At 58.0% G+C, this 18,105-nt stretch overlaps 1 protein-coding gene across 3 annotated transcripts; it reads left to right on the top strand.

Moving 5' to 3' along the window:
* Positions 1 to 23: 23 nt before the first annotated feature.
* zbtb22b (zinc finger and BTB domain containing 22b) lies at positions 24 to 12,077 on the top strand. Of its 3 annotated transcripts, XR_015936297.1 has the most exons (5): positions 24 to 1,325; positions 6,148 to 6,363; positions 8,110 to 8,988; positions 9,842 to 10,918; positions 10,972 to 12,077. XR_015936297.1 is itself a non-coding variant. In XM_088631090.1 (4 exons), the coding sequence occupies exons 2-4, from the start codon at positions 6,151 to 6,153 to the stop codon at positions 10,610 to 10,612; spliced, it is 1,863 nt and encodes a 620-aa protein (XP_088487216.1). In that variant the 5' UTR covers positions 24 to 1,325; positions 6,148 to 6,150; the 3' UTR covers positions 10,613 to 12,077. The 3 variants fall into 3 exon arrangements, 2 of the variants coding, with proteins under 2 accessions (XP_088487216.1, XP_088487217.1); XM_088631090.1 differs by having other exon boundaries at positions 9,842 to 12,077; XM_088631091.1 differs by lacking the exon at positions 24 to 1,325 and adding an exon at positions 4,862 to 5,227 and having other exon boundaries at positions 9,842 to 12,077.
* Positions 12,078 to 18,105: the final 6,028 nt, after the last annotated feature.

Raw genomic sequence — 18,105 nt, 5'->3', positions numbered from 1 at the left:
TTTTTTTTTTAAAGGCTTTATTTATTGTGTTAACAAAAAACCCATACATCAATAAATAACATCGAACGAAATAATGTGTAAGTCCCAGGGTTGGTCTAGCTCTCCTTAGTTTAATGTTTTGAATGATTTGAACGTGCAAATCCATTTCTGGCCCGAAGCACATTCATATTCGGAGAATAATTCCCCCCAATGTCTCAGTGTGTGTGTGTGATAATAACCCCCCCCCCCTCCATGTCTCAGCACACTGTCGGTTCTCTTCAGCGAGGGGGTGCCGGTAGGGCTCTGGGGACTGGACGAGCCGGGACAGAAACACGGACCGTAGCCAGGAGCTGGACTTGTCCAGCACACGATCACCATCGGCCAGACCCCTCTGTCCGAGATCCAGGAGAGGCTGCGTGGCTTGGATAACAGAGGGCAGCCGCTGGGAGAAGACGTACATCATTGTGAAACAAAGTTTATTGTGTTAGAACAATAAAAAAAACATTGATCCATTCCAGACTGGGGCAAATCGACCCGAGGCGCAGTTCCTTTTTCCCAGCGTGGCGTGGCGTGGCGTGATGTGTCTGCGCCCGTGTTTGTATTTTGTATTGCGACAACAAAAGAACAGACAGTACAATACAACCAAGAGTACGTGTAACCTATCATCACCACCGCCAGGGGCTCACACGGTAATACAGTTACACTTTTCAACAGGGTGAATGCAGAGGAGGTCCGCACACGCTGCCCTGTTCTCCCAGGTAGGGCCAGCCTGCAGATACGCCCTCCCGTCTGTTTCATAAACTGATCAGACGCGGGTCCCCCGCAATACTCCTGCACTGCTCCGGTGCAACCATGAAATTCTTCCTCCCTACCGCGCTGGCCACCATCTTGGCTCCGAGCGGGCTCCCTTCCCTCCCATGCAACGCAATGGGGGCTCAGAGCCAAGATGGCGGGCGCGGCGGGCCCGCAGTTTCCTGCCTGCGTGCGCGCTCGGAGGGGGAGGAGTCGCGCCTGCCCGCGCCGTGTCCGTCCCCTGCGACCGCTGGAGCCGTGTGTGTGTGTTTTTATTTTTAATTTTCCGTCTTCGGTCGGCGAAAACCCACTGCCTTGCCCGCGGCGGGCTGGAAGCGACGCCGGGCGGCCTGCTCCTGTGACAGCGGTACCCGCAATGGCGGCCGGGGGTCGGATCGCCTCTCGCCGCGGCCGCCGCCGCCTACAGTAGCCCGGCCTCCGCCGTGGAGGGGTCGAGGGTCAAGGCAGCGCCCCGCTCCGGCCCCCAACTCCCTCGCCTCACCCCCATCCCCCCCCCTCGCTGAGGACACGTCCGCCGTTGCGTGGGAGAAGCGGTGAGCTCCGCGCCGCTCGTGTCGTCGCCGTGGGTGGGCTGAGGCCACCCGGGTCCGAGCGTGTCTGACGGCGAGCCGGGGTGGCCGCTGATATAGCGCCCTGCGCACGGTCAGCACGCGTGTGTAGTCGTGGGTTGTGGGGTCACGCAGGGACAGCTCGCCGGTTTCGCAGTCTGTGGGCTCAGAGCCCTGTGCTGTAGCTGTGGGGTCAGTCTGTGGGCTCAGAGCCCTGTGCTGTAGCTGTAGCTGTGGGGGTCAGAGCCCTGTGCTGTAGATGTGGGGTCAGAGCCCTGTGCTGGAGCTGTGGGGTCAGTCTGTGGGCTCAGAGCCCTGTGCTGTAGCTGTGGGGTCAGTCTGTTGGCTCAGAGCCCTGTGCTGTAGCTGTAGCTGTGGGGGTCAGAGCCCTGTGCTGGAGCTGTGGGGTCAGTCTGTGGTCTCAGAGCCCTGTGCTGGAGCTGTGGGGTCAGTCTGTGGTCTCAGAGCCCTGTGCTGGAGCTGTGGGGTCAGTCTGTGGGCTCAGAGCCCTGTGCTGTAGCTGTAGCTGTGGGGGTCAGAGCCCTGTGCTGTAGATGTGGGGTCAGAGCCCTGTGCTGGAGCTGTGGGGTCAGTCTGTGGGCTCAGAGCCCTGTGCTGTAGCTGTGGGGTCAGTCTGTTGGCTCAGAGCCCTGTGCTGTAGCTGTAGCTGTGGGGGTCAGAGCCCTGTGCTGGAGCTGTGGGGTCAGTCTGTGGTCTCAGAGCCCTGTGCTGGAGCTGTGGGGTCAGTCTGTGGTCTCAGAGCCCTGTGCTGGAGCTGTGGGGTCAGTCTGTGGGCTCAGAGCCCTGTGCTGGAGCTGTGGGGTCAGAGCCCTGTGCTGGAGCTGTGGGGTCAGTCTGTGGTCTCAGAGCCCTGTGCTGTAGCTGTGGGCTCAGAGCCCTGTGCTGGAGCTGTGGGGTCAGTCTGTGGTCTCAGAGCCCTGTGCTGTAGCTGGAGCTGTTGGCTCAGAGCCCTGTGCTGTAGCTGTGGGGTCAGTCTGTTTTCTCAGAGCCCTGTGCTGTAGCTGTGAGGGTCAGTCTGTGGGCTCAGAGCCCTGTGCTGTAGCTGTAGCTGTGGGGGTCAGAGCCCTGTACTGTGGCTGTGGGGGTCAGTCTGTGGGCTCAGAGCCCTGTGCTGTAGCTGTAGCTGTGGGGGTCAGAGCCCTGTACTGTGGCTGTTGGGGTCAGTCTGTTGGCTCAGAGCCCTGTGCTGTAGCTGTAGCTGTGGGGTCAGAGCCCTGTGATGGAGCTGTGGGGTCAGTCTGTGGTCTCAGAGCCCTGTGCTGTAGCTGTTGGGGTCAGTCTGTGGTCTCAGAGCCCTGTGCTGTAGCTGTTGGGGTCAGTCTGTGGGCTCAGAGCCCTGTGCTGTAGGTGTGGGGTCAGTCTGTGGGCTCAGAGCCCTGTGCTGGAGCTGTGGGGTCAGTCTGTGGGGTCAGAGCCCTGTGCTGGAGCTGTGGGGTCAGTCTGTGGGCTCAGAGCCCTGTGCTGTAGCTGTGGGGTCAGAGCCCTGTGCTGGAGCTGTGGGCTCAGAGCTCTGTGCTGGAGCTGTGGGGTCAGTCTGTGGGCTCAGAGCCCTGTGCTGTAGCTGTGGGCTCAGAGCCCTGTGCTGGAGCTGTGGGGTCAGTCTGTGGGCTCAGAGCCCTGTGCTGGAGCTGTGGGGTCAGTCTGTGGGCTCAGAGCCCTGTGCTGTAGCTGTGGGGTCAGAGCCCTGTGCTGTAGCTGTGGGGTCAGTCTGTTGGCTCAGAGCCCTGTGCTGCAGCTGGAGCTGTGGGCTCAGAGCCCTGTGCTGTAGCTGTTGGGGTCAATCTGTGGGGTCAGAGCCCTGTGCTGGAGCTGTGGGGTCAGAGCCCTGTGCTGGAGCTGTGGGGTCAGTCTGTGGGCTCAGAGCCCTGTGCTGTAGCTGTGGGGGTCAGTCTGTGGGCTCAGAGCCCTGTGCTGTAGCTGTGGGGTCAGAGCCCTGTGCTGGAGCTGTGGGCTCAGAGCTCTGTGCTGGAGCTGTGGGGTCAGTCTGTGGGCTCAGAGCCCTGTGCTGTAGCTGTGGGGTCAGTCTGTGGGCTCAGAGCCCTGTGCTGTAGCTGTGGGGGTCAGTCTGTGGGCTCAGAGCCCTGTGCTGTAGCTGTGGGGTCAGAGCCCTGTGCTGTAGCTGTGGGGTCAGAGCCCTGTGCTGGAGCTGTGGGCTCAGAGCTCTGTGCTGGAGCTGTGGGGTCAGTCTGTGGGCTCAGAGCCCTGTGCTGTAGCTGGAGCTGTGGGCTCAGAGCCCTGTGCTGGAGCTGTGGGGTCAGTCTGTGGGGTCAGAGCCCTGTGATGGAGCTGTGGGGTCAGTCAGTGGTCTCAGAGCCCTGTGCTGTAGCTGTGAGGGTCAGTCTGTGGGCTCAGAGCCCTGTGCTGTAGCTGTTGGCTCAGAGCCCTGTGCTGTAGCTGTGGGCTCAGAGCCCTGTGCTGTAGCTGTGAGGGTCAGTCTGTGGGCTCAGAGCCCTGTGCTGTAGCTGTGGGGTCAGAGCCCTGTGCTGGAGCTGTGGGGTCAGTCTGTGGGCTCAGAGCCCTGTGCTGTAGCTGGAGCTGTGGGCTCAGAGCCCTGTGCTGTAGCTGTTGGGGTCAGTCTGTGGGCTCAGAGCCCTGTGCTGTAGATGTGGGGTCAGAGCCCTGTGCTGGAGCTGTGGGGTCAGTCTGTGGGCTCAGAGCCCTGTGCTGTAGGTGTGGGGTCAGTCTGTGGTCTCAGAGCCCTGTGCTGTAGCTGTGGGGTCAGTCTGTGGGCTCACAACCCTGTGATGGAGCTGTGGGCTCAGAGCCCTGTGCTGTAGCTGTTGGGGTCAGTCTGTGGGCTCAGAGCCCTGTGCTGTAGCTGTGGGGTCAGTCTGTGGTCTCAGAGCCCTGTGATGGAGCTGGAGCTATGGGGTCAGAGCCCTGTGCTGTAGCTGTGGGGTCAGTCTGTGGGCTCAGAGCCCTGTGCTGTAGCTGTGGGGTCAGAGCCCTGTGCTGTAGCTGTTGGGGTCAGTCTGTGGGCTCAGAGCCCTGTGCTGTAGCTGGAGCTGTGGGCTCAGAGCCCTGTGCTGTAGCTGTTGGGGTCAGTCTGTGGGCTCAGAGCCCTGTGCTGTAGATGTGGGGTCAGAGCCCTGTGCTGGAGCTGTGGGGTCAGTCTGTGGGCTCAGAGCCCTGTGCTGTAGGTGTGGGGTCAGTCTGTGGTCTCAGAGCCCTGTGCTGTAGCTGTGGGGTCAGTCTGTGGGCTCACAACCCTGTGATGGAGCTGTGGGCTCAGAGCCCTGTGCTGTAGCTGTTGGGGTCAGTCTGTGGGCTCAGAGCCCTGTGCTGTAGCTGTGGGGTCAGTCTGTGGTCTCAGAGCCCTGTGATGGAGCTGGAGCTATGGGGTCAGAGCCCTGTGCTGTAGCTGTGGGGTCAGTCTGTGGGCTCAGAGCCCTGTGCTGTAGCTGTGGGGTCAGTCTGTGGGCTCAGAGCCCTGCGCTGGAGCTGTGGGGTCAGTCTGTGGGCTCAGAGCCCTGTGCTGGAGCTGTGGCGGGGGGTGTTTATTTTGCCCTTGTTCCCAGACTAGGGTGACCCCGGGCCCGGCGAGGGGGGGTGTTTACTTGCTCTGGCGCTTCGGGGTTGGAATGCCGTCGGTCTGAACGGAGATGCTCCGCGGCTCGGACCCGTGTTCAGGCCGGACAGGGGGAGATGCCGGGGGGGCTGTCGTTCCGTGTCCGGTATTTTCGGGTAATTGGGTTCATGTTGCGGTCCGCTCGGCGGCTGCAGCCCCGCTGAAAGTAAAGCGCAGACCGCCCGTCGCCGCGAGCGGCAGCGGCTAGGCCCATCGCGATCCCCGGGCTCGAGTAGCGCGGCGACGCCGGGCAGCGGAGCTCCGGCGGTGCCCGGGCCGACTGTCAACACACCGCCGGGTAAGGAGGCGAGACACAGACGAGAGATTGTGTTACAACCCCCCAGCTGCAGTTGTGCGTGGGGAGTAGACGCGCATTTAAAATAAATAAATACATAAATAAATAAATCGTATACGAGCAGGTCAATAGAAATAAAAACGATGATGATGATGATGATGTGACGGTCTGTGATACAGGAGTCGTGTTTATGCTTCTAATACTTGGAGAGGAAGAGGCACAGTGGTGAGCCTGGCGCACTGGGTTCGATTCCCATGGCTCTGTCTGTGTGGAGTTTGCGTGTTCTCCCTGTGTTCCTGTGGGCTTCCTCCCACAGCCTGCAGGCCTGCTGGTGCTTTGACTGGAAATCTTAACAGGCAAGCGTTTGACCAGTGTACCCACTGAGCATCGCTGGGGTGCTAACTGGCTTCTGGGAAAGCCGGCTCAGGTGTGTGTGTGGTGTGCACTGTGATGGACTGGTGACCTGTCCACCAGCGCATACTGGGCTGGACTCTAGCTCTCCTGCTGCCCAGTAGTGATAACCCCTCTCTCTCTCAGTGCAGTGTTCATGTACTGGAGTGTCCAGTCAGTGTGTCTGTGTGAACCCCTCTCTCTCTCAGTGCAGTGTTCATGTACTGGAGTGTCCAGTCAGTGTGTCTGTATGAACCCCTCTCTCTCTCAGTGCAGTGTTCATGTATTGGAGTGTCCAGTCAGTGTGTCTGTATGAACCCCTCTCTCTCTCAGTGCAGTGTTCATGTACTGGAGTGTCCAGTCAGTGTGTCTGTATGAACCCCTCTCTCTCTCAGTGCAGTGTTCATGTACTGGAGTGTCCAGTCAGTGTGTGTGTATGAACCCCTCTCTCTCTCAGTGCAGTGTTACTGTCCTGGAGTGTCCAGGTGGTCAGTGTTGTGTGTTAACCCCTCTCTCTCTCTCTTCTCTCTCAGCTCATGGAGTCAGGCTGTAGCAGCAGTGCCTCTAGCGCCCCCGGTGGCGGAGTGGTGCAGGTGTGTTTCCCCTCAGTCCAGGGGGCTCTGCTGGCCAGTCTGAACCGCCAGCGTCTGGAGGGGCAGCTGTGTGATCTGGCCATCGAGGTGCAGGGCCGCGTCTTCAGGGCTCATCGGTGTGTGTTGGCAGCCTCTTCACCCTACTTCCACGATCAGGTCTGTCTCAGAGCAGAGTTACCACACTGGAGTGTCCAGTCAGTGTGTGTGTATGAACCCATCTCTCTCTCAGTGCAGTGTTCATGTACTGGAGTGTCCAGTTAGGGTGTCTGTATGAACCCCTCTCTCTCTCAGTGCAGTGTTCATGTTCTGGAGTGTCCAGTCAGTGTGTCTGTATGAACCCCTCTCTCTCTCAGTGCAGTGTTCATGTACTGGAGTGTCCAGTCAGTGTGTGTGTATGAACCCCTCTCTCTCTCAGTGCAGTGTTCATGTACTGGAGTGTCCAGTCAGGGTGTGTGTGTGAACCCCTCTCTCTCTCAGTGCAGTGTTCATGTACTGGAGTGTCCAGTCAGTGTGTGTGTATGAACCCCTCTCTCTCTCAGTGCAGTGTTCATGTACTGGAGTGTCCAGTCAGTGTGTGTGTATGAACCCCTCTCTCTCTCAGTGCAGTGTTCATGTACTGGAGTGTCCAGTCAGGGTGTCTGTATGAACCCCTCTCTCTCTCAGTGCAGTGTTCATGTACTGGAGTGTCCAGTCAGTGTGTGTGTATGAACCCCTCTCTCTCTCAGTGCAGTGTTCATGTACTGGAGTGTCCAGTCAGTGTGTCTGTATGAACCCCTCTCTCTCTCAGTGCAGTGTTCATGTACTGGAGTGTCCAGTCAGTGTGTGTGTATGAACCCCTCTCTCTCTCAGTGCAGTGTTCATGTACTGGAGTGTCCAGTCAGTGTGTGTGTATGAACCCCTCTCTCTCTCAGTGCAGTGTTCATGTACTGGAGTGTCCAGTCAGGGTGTCTGTATGAACCCCTCTCTCTCTCAGTGCAGTGTTCATGTACTGGAGTGTCCAGTCAGTGTGTGTGTATGAACCCCTCTCTCTCTCAGTGCAGTGTTCATGTACTGGAGTGTCCAGTCAGTGTGTCTGTATGAACCCCTCTCTCTCTCAGTGCAGTGTTCATGTACTGGAGTGTCCAGTCAGTGTGTGTGTATGAACCCCTCTCTCTCTCAGTGCAGTGTTCATGTACTGGAGTGTCCAGTCAGTGTGTGTGTATTAACCCCTCTCTCTCTCAGTGCAGTGTTCATGTACTGGAGTGTCCAGTCAGTGTGTGTGTGTGAACCCCTCTCTCTCTCAGTGCAGTGTTCATGTACTGGAGTGTCCAGTCAGGGTGTCTGTGTGAACCCCTCTCTCTCTCAGTGCAGTGTTCATGTACTGGAGTGTCCAGTCAGTGTGTCTGTATGAACCCCTCTCTCTCAGTGCAGTGTTCATGTACTGGAGTGTCCAGTCAGTGTGTGTGTATGAACCCCTCTCTCTCTCAGTGCAGTGTTCATGTACTGGAGTGTCCAGTCAGTGTGTGTGTATTAACCCCTCTCTCTCTCAGTGCAGTGTTCATGTACTGGAGTGTCCAGTCAGTGTGTGTGTGTGAACCCCTCTCTCTCTCAGTGCAGTGTTCATGTACTGGAGTGTCCAGTCAGGGTGTCTGTGTGAACCCCTCTCTCTCTCAGTGCAGTGTTCATGTACTGGAGTGTCCAGTCAGTGTGTCTGTATGAACCCCTCTCTCTCAGTGCAGTGTTCATGTACTGGAGTGTCCAGTCAGTGTGTCTGTATGAACCCCTCTCTCTCTCAGTGCAGTGTTCATGTACTGGAGTGTCCAGTCAGGGTGTGTGTGTGAACCCCTCTCTCTCTCAGTGCAGTGTTCATGTACTGGAGTGTCCAGTCAGGGTGTGTGTGTGAACCCCTCTCCCTGTGTCCAGGTGCTGTTGAAGAACGTGTCCTCGGTCTCCCTGCCCGCGGTCCTGGACCCGCTGGCGTTCGAGAGTGTGCTGGGCTGCGCCTACACGGGCCGCCTGCGCATGCTGAGCGAGGAGATCGTCAACTACCTGACGGTGGGCAGCGTGCTGCAGATGTGGCACATCGTGGACAAGTGCACGGAGCTGCTGAAGGAGGGGCGCGGGCCGGCGGCGGGGCGGCCGGGGGCGCGGGCGGGCGCGGGGGACCCCCCCGCCGCCCCGGGCCGCCGCCCCTCGCTGGGCTCCAGCCGGGCCAGCGAGAGCCAGTCCCCCAGCAGCACCAACTACTTCAGCCCCCGCGAGGCCGGGGGCGCGGGGTTCGGGGGCGCCCCCACCTCCGGCGCGGCCGCCGGCGAGGACGGGGGCGCGGCCGGCGGCGCCGGCACCTTCCTCATCGAGGAGGAGGGGGACGAGGAGGGGGAGGAGGAGGAGGAAGAGGAGGAGGAGGAGGAGGAGGAGGTGTACCCCCGCAGGAGGGGCACGGACAGGGGGGCCGCCCCCAAGCGCCTCAGGCTGGGGCGCCCCGAGCCGGAGGACCGCGTCAGCGACTGCTTCGGGGTGTCCTCCTACCAGGACGGGGACCCCCCGCCGCCCCCCGCGCCCCCCAGCCTCCTGCCCCGCCGGCACTGGGTGGTGGTGAAGACGGAGCGCCCCCCGCAGGCCGAGGACGAGGAGGAGCTGCTGGTGGTGTCGGGGGGCGCGGGCGAGGACGAGGACGAGCTCGGGGCGCTGGCGCTGGCCGGGGGGCGCCCCCGAGAGCACCCCCTCAGCATCTCGGACGTCAGGACGCTGTCCGGAGCCGCGGAGCTGCCGGGCCGAGGAGCAGGACCACCGGAGGCGCAGGTGTGTGTCCCCCACTCTCTTTAACTCTCTCACTCTCTGCCTCACTCCCCCTCCCGCTCACTCTCACTCTCACTCTCACTCTCTACCTCACTCCCCCTCCCGCTCACTCTCACTCTCACTCTCTACCTCACTCCCCCTCCCCCTCACTCTCCCTCTCACTCTCTACCTCACTCCCCCTCCCCCTCACTCTCACTCTCACTCTCTGCCTCACTCCCTCACACTCTCACTCACACTCACTCTCCCTCTCACTCTCTACCTCACTCACCCTCCCCCTCACTCTCCCTCACTCTCCCTCACTCTCCCTCACACTCTCACTCACACTCACTCTCACTCTCACTCTCCCTCTCACTCTCACTCCCCCTCCCCCTCACTCTCACTCTCACTCTCTACCTCACTCTCTCACCCTCTACCTCACTCTCCCTCACACTCGCTCCCTCACCCTCTCACTCACACTCACTCTCACTCTCTACCTCACTCCCTCACACTCTCACTCCCTCTCCCTCACCCTCTCACTCTCTCTCACTCACTCCCTCACACTCTCACTCCCTCTCACTCACCCTCACTCTCTCGCTCCCTCACACTCACTCTCACTCCCTCACACTCACGCTCTCTCACTCCTTTGCACTCACTCTCTCACTCCCTCACACTCTCCTGCACTGTCTCACCCTCTCTCTCACACTCACTCTCTCACTCCTTCACACTCACTCTCTCTCAATTTTATTAATTTTCAATTCAAGGTGCTTCATTAGCATGACCGATGGGCACAATCAGTGTTGCCAAAGCAAATAGAAATAATAAAATTAACATGGAACAAGAAACAGAAGTAAATGAAAGTGTCCTCTCTCTCTCTCAGGTGGACTTCTGCGAGTCCTCGGGCGACTATGTCCACTTCGACGCCGTCCAGCCCCCCGCGCTGGAGCCCCTCCCCCACCGCGGCGACCGGCCCGCCCTGCCGGCCCCGCGGGCCCTGCTGGGCCCGGTCCCGCCCGGCGCCGGCCCGCCCCGGGCCCAGCTCTTCCCCCTGGACATGCAGGGCAACCCGGTGCTGCTGTACAGCCCGGCCCCGCCCCCGGCCCCGGTCGCCGCGGGCGCCGAGCCGGGGGCGGAGCACGGGCCGGTGGCCCCGGGCGGCGGGGGCGGGGCCGGGGCCGGGGGCGGGGCCGGGGGCGGGGCCAAGGTCTTCATGTGCCACTGCGGCAAGACCTTCACCCACAAGAGCATGCGCGACCGGCACGTCAACATGCACCTGAACCTGCGGCCCTTCGACTGCCCCGTCTGCGCCAAGAAGTTCAAGATGAAGCACCACCTGACGGAGCACATGAAGACGCACACGGGCCTCAAGCCCTACGACTGCCGGGCCTGCGGGAAGAAGTTCATGTGGCGGGACAGCTTCATGCGGCACCGCGCCCACTGCGAGCGCCGCGCGGGCCCCGCCCACCCGCAGGGGGCCGCCGCCGCCGCCGCCGCCGCCGCCGCGCTGGGCCTGGGCGGACCCGGGGCCCTGCTGGCGCCGCCCCCCCGCCCCGGGGGCTTCGGGCCCGCCGGGGCCGAGGAGGAGGAGGAGGAGGAGGAGGAGGAGGAGGAGGTGTGCGAGGTGAGTGTGAGCGAGGGGGACGTCACGTGACCTGGGGGTGAGAGAGGGAGTGTCACTGAGTGTGAGAGAGGGAGTGTCACTGAGTGTCAGAGAGTGAGAGTCACTGAGTGTGAGAGAGTGAGAGTCACTGAGTGTGAGAGAGTGATTGAGTGTGTCAGTGAGTGTGAGAGAGTGTGTCACTGAGTGTGAGAGAGTGTGTCACTGAGTGTGAGAGAGTGAGAGTCAGTGTGTGTGAGTGTTGAGTGGGAGAGAGTGAGTGTGTCAATGAGTGAGAGAAAGTGATTGAGTGTGTCAGTGAGTGTGAGAGAGTGTGTCAGTGAGTGTGAGTGTTGGGGTGTGAGTGAGAGAAAGTGATTGAGTGTATCAGTGAGTGTGAGAGTGTCAGTGAGTGTGAGGGAGTGATTGAGTGTGTCAGTGAGTGTGAGAGAGTGAGTCAGTGTGTGTGAGTGTTGAGTGTGAGAGGGTGTCGGTGAGTGTGTTGTGTAGTTCACTTTTGTGTATTTATGTGTAGAAATAAAGAAATCTGGAGGAGAATGAGCATAGTGTTCAGTACAGTGAGAGGGGACAGCGTTCAGTACAGTGGGGGAGAGGAAAGTCTTCAATACAGAGAGGGGACGGTGTTCAGTACAAGGTGAGAGAGAGGGGACATTGTTCAGTGAGAGGGCACAGTGTTCAGTACAAGGTGAGAGAGATGGGACAGTGTTCAGTACAGTGGGGGAGTGGGGACAGTGTTCAGTACAGTGGGACAGGACAGACTTGGGATGGATGATGATGGTGCTGAGTTGGGCGAGCAGGAGGCAGTGACTGCGGACAGCATTTCCTTCAATTGGCTGAAAGGTTCAGCTGCCTTTCTCATGGACATCCTGCACTGAAAAACTACGCCTCCCACAAGCCACAGCGGGGAGCTCCCTCAGCCCATGTAGAGGAGAAACAAAAACTACGCCTCCCACAAGCCACTGCGGGGAGCTCCCTCAGCCTATGTAGAGGAGAAACAAAAACTACGCCTCCCACAAGCCACTGTGGGGAGCTACCTCACCCCATGTATGGAGGGAAAAATAAAAACTACATCTCCCACAATCCACTGCAGGGCGCTTCCTCAGCCCATGTAGGGGAGAAACAAAAACTACATCTTCCATGAGCCTCTGCTGGAAACGTCCTAAGTCCATGTATAGAGGGAAAAACAAAAACTACATCTCCCACAAGACACTGCAGGGAGCTTCTTCAGCTCATGTAGAGGAGAAACAAAAACTACATCTCCCACAAGGACTTGTGGCACGCAAAACAATTATTTGCGTGCTTGCTGCGTGGGAAATGAATGATGGGTATTGTAGTTCCTTTGCGTGTTAACCACCGCGAGAGAGGTTTTGACTGTGAGTCTTTGTTCTTGAAAGCCGGTTAAATCTGTTGTAAAGTCTGTTGTTCTCCTTCACTTGAATTCTTTTAATTTTTAGGGTTAGTACAGGGAGAAAAATAAAAACTGTAAATATGCTCCAAACTCCTCCCTTTTCTCATTCTCATGTTATCCCCCCACCTCTTCAGCCTGACCACTGACTGACCCCTCCAGGACCAGGACTGGACACACACACTGACCGATCCCTCCTGGACCAGGACTGGACACACTGACTGACCCCTCCAGGACCAGGACTGGACACACTGACTGATCGACCCCTCCAGGACCAGGACTGGACACACTGACTGACCGATCCCTCCAGGACCAGGACTGGACAGCCCTGCTGCAGACACACTGACTGACCGATCCCTCCAGGACCAGGACTGGAAACACACTGACTGACCCCTCCAGGACCAGGACTGGACACACACACTGACTGACCCCTCCAGGACCAGGACTGGACACACACACTGACTGACCCCTCCAGGACCAGGACTGAACACACACACTGACCCCTCCAGGGCCAGCACTGGACACACTGACTGACCCCTCCTGGACCACGACTGGACACACACACTGACTGACCCCTCCAGGACAAGGACTGGATACACACACTGACCCCTCCAGGAGCAGGACTGGACACACACACTGACCCCTCCAGGACCAGGACTGGACACACTGACTGACTGATCCCTCCAGGACCAGGACTGGACAGCCCTGCTGCAGACACACTGACTGACCCCTCCAGGACCAGAACTGGACACACACACTGACCCCTCCAGGACCAGGACTGGACACACACTGACTGACCCCTCCAGGACCAGGACTGGACACACTGACTGACCGATCCCTCCTGGACCAGGACTGGACACACACTGACTGACCCCTCCAGGGCCAGGACTGGACACACTGACTGACCGATCCCTCCTGGACCAGGACTGGACACACACTGACTGACCCCTCCAGGACCAGGACTGGACACACTGACTGACCGATCCCTCCAGGACCAGGACTGGACACACTGACTGACCCCTCCAGGGCCAGGACTGGACACACTGACTGACCGATCCCTCCAGGACCAGGACTGGACACACACACTGACTGATCCCTCCAGGACCAGGACTGGACACACTGACTGACCGATCCCTCCTGGACCAGGACTTGACACACTGACTGACCCCTCCAGAGCCAGGACTGGACACACTGACTGACCAATCCCTCCAGGACCAGGACTGGACACACACTGACTGACCAATCCCTCCAGGACCAGGACTGGACAGCCCTGCTGCAGACACACTGACTGACCCCTCCAGGGCCAGGACTGGACACACTGACTGACCAATCCCTCCAGGACCAGGACTGGACACACACTGACTGACCAATCCCTCCAGGACCAGGACTGGACCCACACACTGACTGACCCCTCCAGGACCAGGACTGGACACACACTGACTGACCCCTCCAGGACCAGGACTGGACACACACACTGACTGACCCCTCCAGGGCCAGGACTGGACACACACACTGACTGACCCCTCCAGGACCAGGACTGGACACACACACTGACTGACCCCTCCAGGGCCAGGACTGGACACACACACTGACTGACCCCTCCAGGGCCAGAACTGGACACACACTGACTGACCCCTCCAGGGCCAGGACTGGACACACACACTGACTGACCCCTCCAGGGCCAGGACTGGACACACACACTGACTGACCCCTCCAGGGCCAGGACTGGACACACTGACTGACCCCTCCAGGGCCAGGACTGGACACACACACTGACTGACCCCTCCAGGGCCAGGACTGGACACACACACTGACTGACCCCTCCAGGGCCAGGACTGGACACACTGACTGACCCCTCCAGGGCCAGGACTGGACAGCCCTGCTGCAGAGACACACAGTGACTGACCCCTCCAGGACCAGGACTGGACACACACACTGACTGACCCCTCCAGGGCCAGAACTGGACACACACTGACTGACCCCTCCAGGGCCAGGACTGGACACACACACTGACTGACCCCTCCAGGGCCAGGACTGGACAGCCCTGCTGCAGAGACACACAGTGACTGACCCCTCCAGGACCAGGACTGGACAGACACACTGACTGACCCCTCCAGGACCAGGACTGGACACACACTGACTGACCCCTCCAGGACCAGGACTGGACAGCCCTGCTGCAGACACACTGACTGACCCCTCCAGGACCAGGACTGGACACACACACTGACTGACCCTTCCAGGACCAGGACTGGACAGCCCTGCTGCAGACACACAGTGACTGACCCCTCCAGGACCAGGACTGGACAGACACACTGACTGACCCCTCCAGGACCAGGACTGGACAGCCCTGCTGCAGACACACTGACTGACCCCTCCAGGACCAGGACTGGACACACACTGACCCCTCCAGGACCCAACAGTGGGTTTCATATCTGCAGCCGAAGGTCATGGAATCAGCCCCCAGCAGCAGCCCCAGTGACTCCTGTGGGGGTGAAGTTCACCCATTCACAGATTATTTCCCCATCAGTCTCCTGTGAGTGGATCAGGACCCCGGAGGGAGCAGTCGACACTGACAGTCTGTCTGTACTGCAGCAGGGTGTCCTGCTGGTCGCCTGCAGTACCCAGGTGTCGCCACAAGAGGGCGCCTCCCCACACACATCTGTTAAACTGGAGTCCCCTGCTGTGTGTTTGTTCCCCGGTGCCTGATGGAGGGAGTCTTCTAATTCGCCTGTTGAGGGAAGCTGGTGTCGGAAGGAGATCAGCAGAGCCCGAGGTTTCGGTCTTCCAGTCTGTCTGTACTGCAGCGGAGTGTCCCACTGGTTGCCTGCAGTACCCAGGAGTCGCCACAAGAGGGCGCCTGGACGAATCGGGGAGGGTCGGTGTTTCCTGTAGTGAAAGTGTCACCAGTAGAGAGGAGGGATTTTGATTCTTTTAGACTTTTTTTAGTTTTGCATTAAGCCACAGGACCTGAAAATGAAGATGGTTTGGGAGTTTTAGGTGAGTAAGACCTGTTTATACCACCTTCATCTATAGAAACCAGAAACGCAGATCGGCAAGGACTCAGCTTGAAGAGACCGCTGACAAAAAACAGACGAGAAGTGGGTTGGTGCATCGTTTATATCTTCAGACACAGGCAGGCAGTTACATCCGGGGGCTGAAGGGAGTGAGGAACTGAGTCTTTTCAGTCTGGAGGGAGAGTCCCACACTGACAGACTGGGGGAACTGAGTCTCTTCAGTCTGAAGGGAGCGTCCCACACTGACAGGCTGAGGGAACTGAGTCTCTTCAGTCTGAAGGGAGTGTCCCACACTGACAGGCTGGAGGAACTGAGTCTCTTCAGTCTGAAGGGAGCGTCCCACACTGACAGGCTGAGGGAACTGAGTCTCTTCAGTCTGAAGGGAGCGTCCCACACTGACAGGCTGAGGGAACTGAGTCTCTTCAGTCTGGAGGGAGTGTCCCACACTGACAGGCTGAGGGAACTGAGTCTCTTCAGTCTGAAGGGAGTGTCCCACACTGACAGGCTGGAGGAACTGAGTCTCTTCAGTCTGAAGGGAATGTCCCACACTGACAGGCTGAGGGAACTGAGTCTCTTCAGTCTGTAGGGAGTGTCCCGCACTGACAGGCTGAGGGAACTGAGTCTCTTCAGTCTGTAGGGAGTGTCCCGCACTGACAGGCTGAGGGAACTGAGTCTCTTCAGTCTGAAGGGAGAGTCCCACACTGACAGATTGCTAGTTAAAGATACTGGGCCAGTGGGTGTGTGTCCCTGCCGAGGGTTAAGAGGCTGTACTTGTGGCCAGGAGGTTGCAGGTTCAGATCCTGGCTGAGACCTGCTGGAGCTGGGAGAGCCAGTGGAAGAAGGAGCAGATGGAGAAGAAAGGTTGTGGGTTTGAATTGGTTTCAAAGTAAAGCCCACCACTCTCCTGCACACAAGGCAAGACCAGCATTTCATCTCCCTCAGAATTGAGCCCAGTTCAGCAGGAGCTGTTTGTTTAGCTTTAGGCATCATTTCAACAGTCTGGAGTAGTTTGTTTGCACTCTAGTTCTTATCCCTAGTGAAACAGAGTGGGAAGAATCTGCTGCTGCTCTGTCACTCCACACTCCTGCCAGGGGGAGAGGAGTCAGTCAGGAGGATCAGCTGTTCTGAGCCCCAGGCAGCAGAGTCGCTGGCTGACCAGAAGCTGAACCCAGCAGTGTTTCAGCTCAGAGAGGACAGCAGGCCTGTCCTGTCCCCGTGTCCAGCAGATCTGGGCCTAGTTGACAACCCCAGCCCCCCTCTGCAGCTCTCAGGACAGACTCACTCACAGCCACAAGGTAAGGAAACACAGGGCTCTTTATTCACAGTGCAGCACACAAGACTCCAGAAACCACAAGACAAACCCCTAGTTCGTACCTGAGCTCTAGCTGGACGTGCAGCCAGCTTCACCAGACCTCCTCCCCCGACACAGCTCAGCTCTGTAGCTCTTCCCTCCTGCTCTGCTCAGCACAACTGCTCTCTGTCCCCAGCAGCACCAGACTGAAGGCCTCCCCTCCTGCCTTTTAACTGTCTCCCCACCAATCGTCTTCCAGCAGTGAGGCAGGTGATTGTGGGGGCAGACTGCGCCGCTCGGCCTTCTGGGGAATGTAGTTCAGACAAGAGCCGCTGTCTCGCCTGGACCTGCGGCCCTCTTACAGTGTGGACAGGGAGTGGTGCAGGAGAGCTGTGAGACCAGATTGTTGAGCTGTTTTGTGGTCTTTCTGACTTGAGATGAAAAGCAGAGGGGTAATGGATTAATCTTCCTGGATGGCAAGACAAATCAATGTACTTATTGATGAGTGAAGGGATTGGGGCTGTGTGGTCCTGTAGTTCAGAGGATCTGGCTACAGGCTTGTCTGTCTGTGGTTGTGGGTTCAAATCTGAATGAATCAGGAGTTTTCTTTTTTTTAAGACAGTGTCACTATCAGTGATAGATTGATCAGTGAAGAACTGGGAGCTGTTTACTGTGTGTCCTGTAGTGTGAAGGTTAATGCTGTGGACTCTGAGCTGTGTGGCTGTGGGTTCAGTTCCCACTGAGAGTGAGACTTTTATTGTACTTCAATGGCAGAGAGAGAGAGAGAGAGAGAGAGAGAGAGAGAGAGAGAGAGAGAGAGAGAGAGAGAGAGAGAGAGAGAGAGAGAGATGCATTTGGCTTCACTCATCCACAGTAACAGGGTGATAAGTGAAGAGGTGGGGTCTGTGTTTGTGTGGCTCTGTAGTGAAGAGGTCAGGGCTGTGGGCTCAGAGCGGTGTGGTTGTGGGTTCAAGTCCTGCTGAGACCTACAGTTTGTTTTGGGTTTAATTCTTCCCCACAGTAAGAGGTTGATAAGTACAGAGACTGAGGCTCTGTCTGTGAAGAATCTCTAGAGCAGAGGGCTAAGTCTCTAGACTCATAGACACCTGGCTGTGGGTTCAAGTCTGAGAGAGACCTGTTGCTTATTTAAGTTTAATTCTTCCCCACAGTAAGAGGTTGATAAGTACAGAGACTGGGGCTGTGAGGTGTGTGTCCCTGTGGGCTGGAGGACAAAGCTGAGGTCTCACAGCTCTCTGGTTGTGGGTTCAAATCCCAGTAAGACCTCAGGTTTGTTTTCAGTCTCTTACCCACAGAAACAGGTTGATAAGTGAAGAGATTGATCCTGCAGTGTGTGTGGCTCTGTGGAGTGGAGCTTAAGGCTGTGGGCTCACAGCTGCAGGGTTGCAGGTTCAAATCCTCCTGAGCCCTACAGCTTGTTTTGGGTTTAAGTCTTCCCCACAGTAAGAGGTTGATAAGTACAGAGACTGGGGCTGTGAGGTGTGTGTCCCTGTGGTCTGGAGGATAGAGCTGAAGACTCACAGCTCTATGGTTGTGGGTTCAAATCCCAGTAAGACCTCAGGTTTGTTTTCAGTCTCTTACCCACAGTAAGAGGTTGATAAGTGAAGAGATTGTGCTTGCAGTGTGTGTGGCTCTGTGGAGTGGAGCTTAAGGCTGTGGACTCACAGCTGCAGGGTTGCAGGTTCAAGTCCTGCTGAGACTGGCCTGCTTTGTCTTTAAGTCTTCTCGACAGAAACGTGTTGATAAGCTGGGGGAGTTGTAAGGGTGGGTGGGAGGCCCAATAGAGGAGAGGGTAAGA

This window comes from Lepisosteus platostomus, chromosome 5, assembly GCF_059453375.1.
Source record: "Lepisosteus platostomus isolate fLepPlt1 chromosome 5, fLepPlt1.hap1, whole genome shotgun sequence".
Lineage (NCBI taxonomy): Eukaryota > Metazoa > Chordata > Actinopteri > Semionotiformes > Lepisosteidae > Lepisosteus > Lepisosteus platostomus.
Note: the sequence above shows the minus strand (reverse complement) of the source record. Positions and strands in the feature narration are given on the sequence as shown.

Coding starts and splice junctions, on each gene's coding strand:
- zbtb22b (XM_088631090.1), top strand. CDS start 6,151: ATGGAGTCAGGCTGTAGCAGCAGTGCCTCTAGCGCCCCCGGTGGCGGA. Junction 6,364..8,109: donor CACCCTACTTCCACGATCAG/GTCTGTCTCAGA, acceptor CCCTGTGTCCAG/GTGCTGTTGAAGAACGTGTC. Junction 8,989..9,841: donor CAGGACCACCGGAGGCGCAG/GTGTGTGTCCCC, acceptor TCTCTCTCTCAG/GTGGACTTCTGCGAGTCCTC.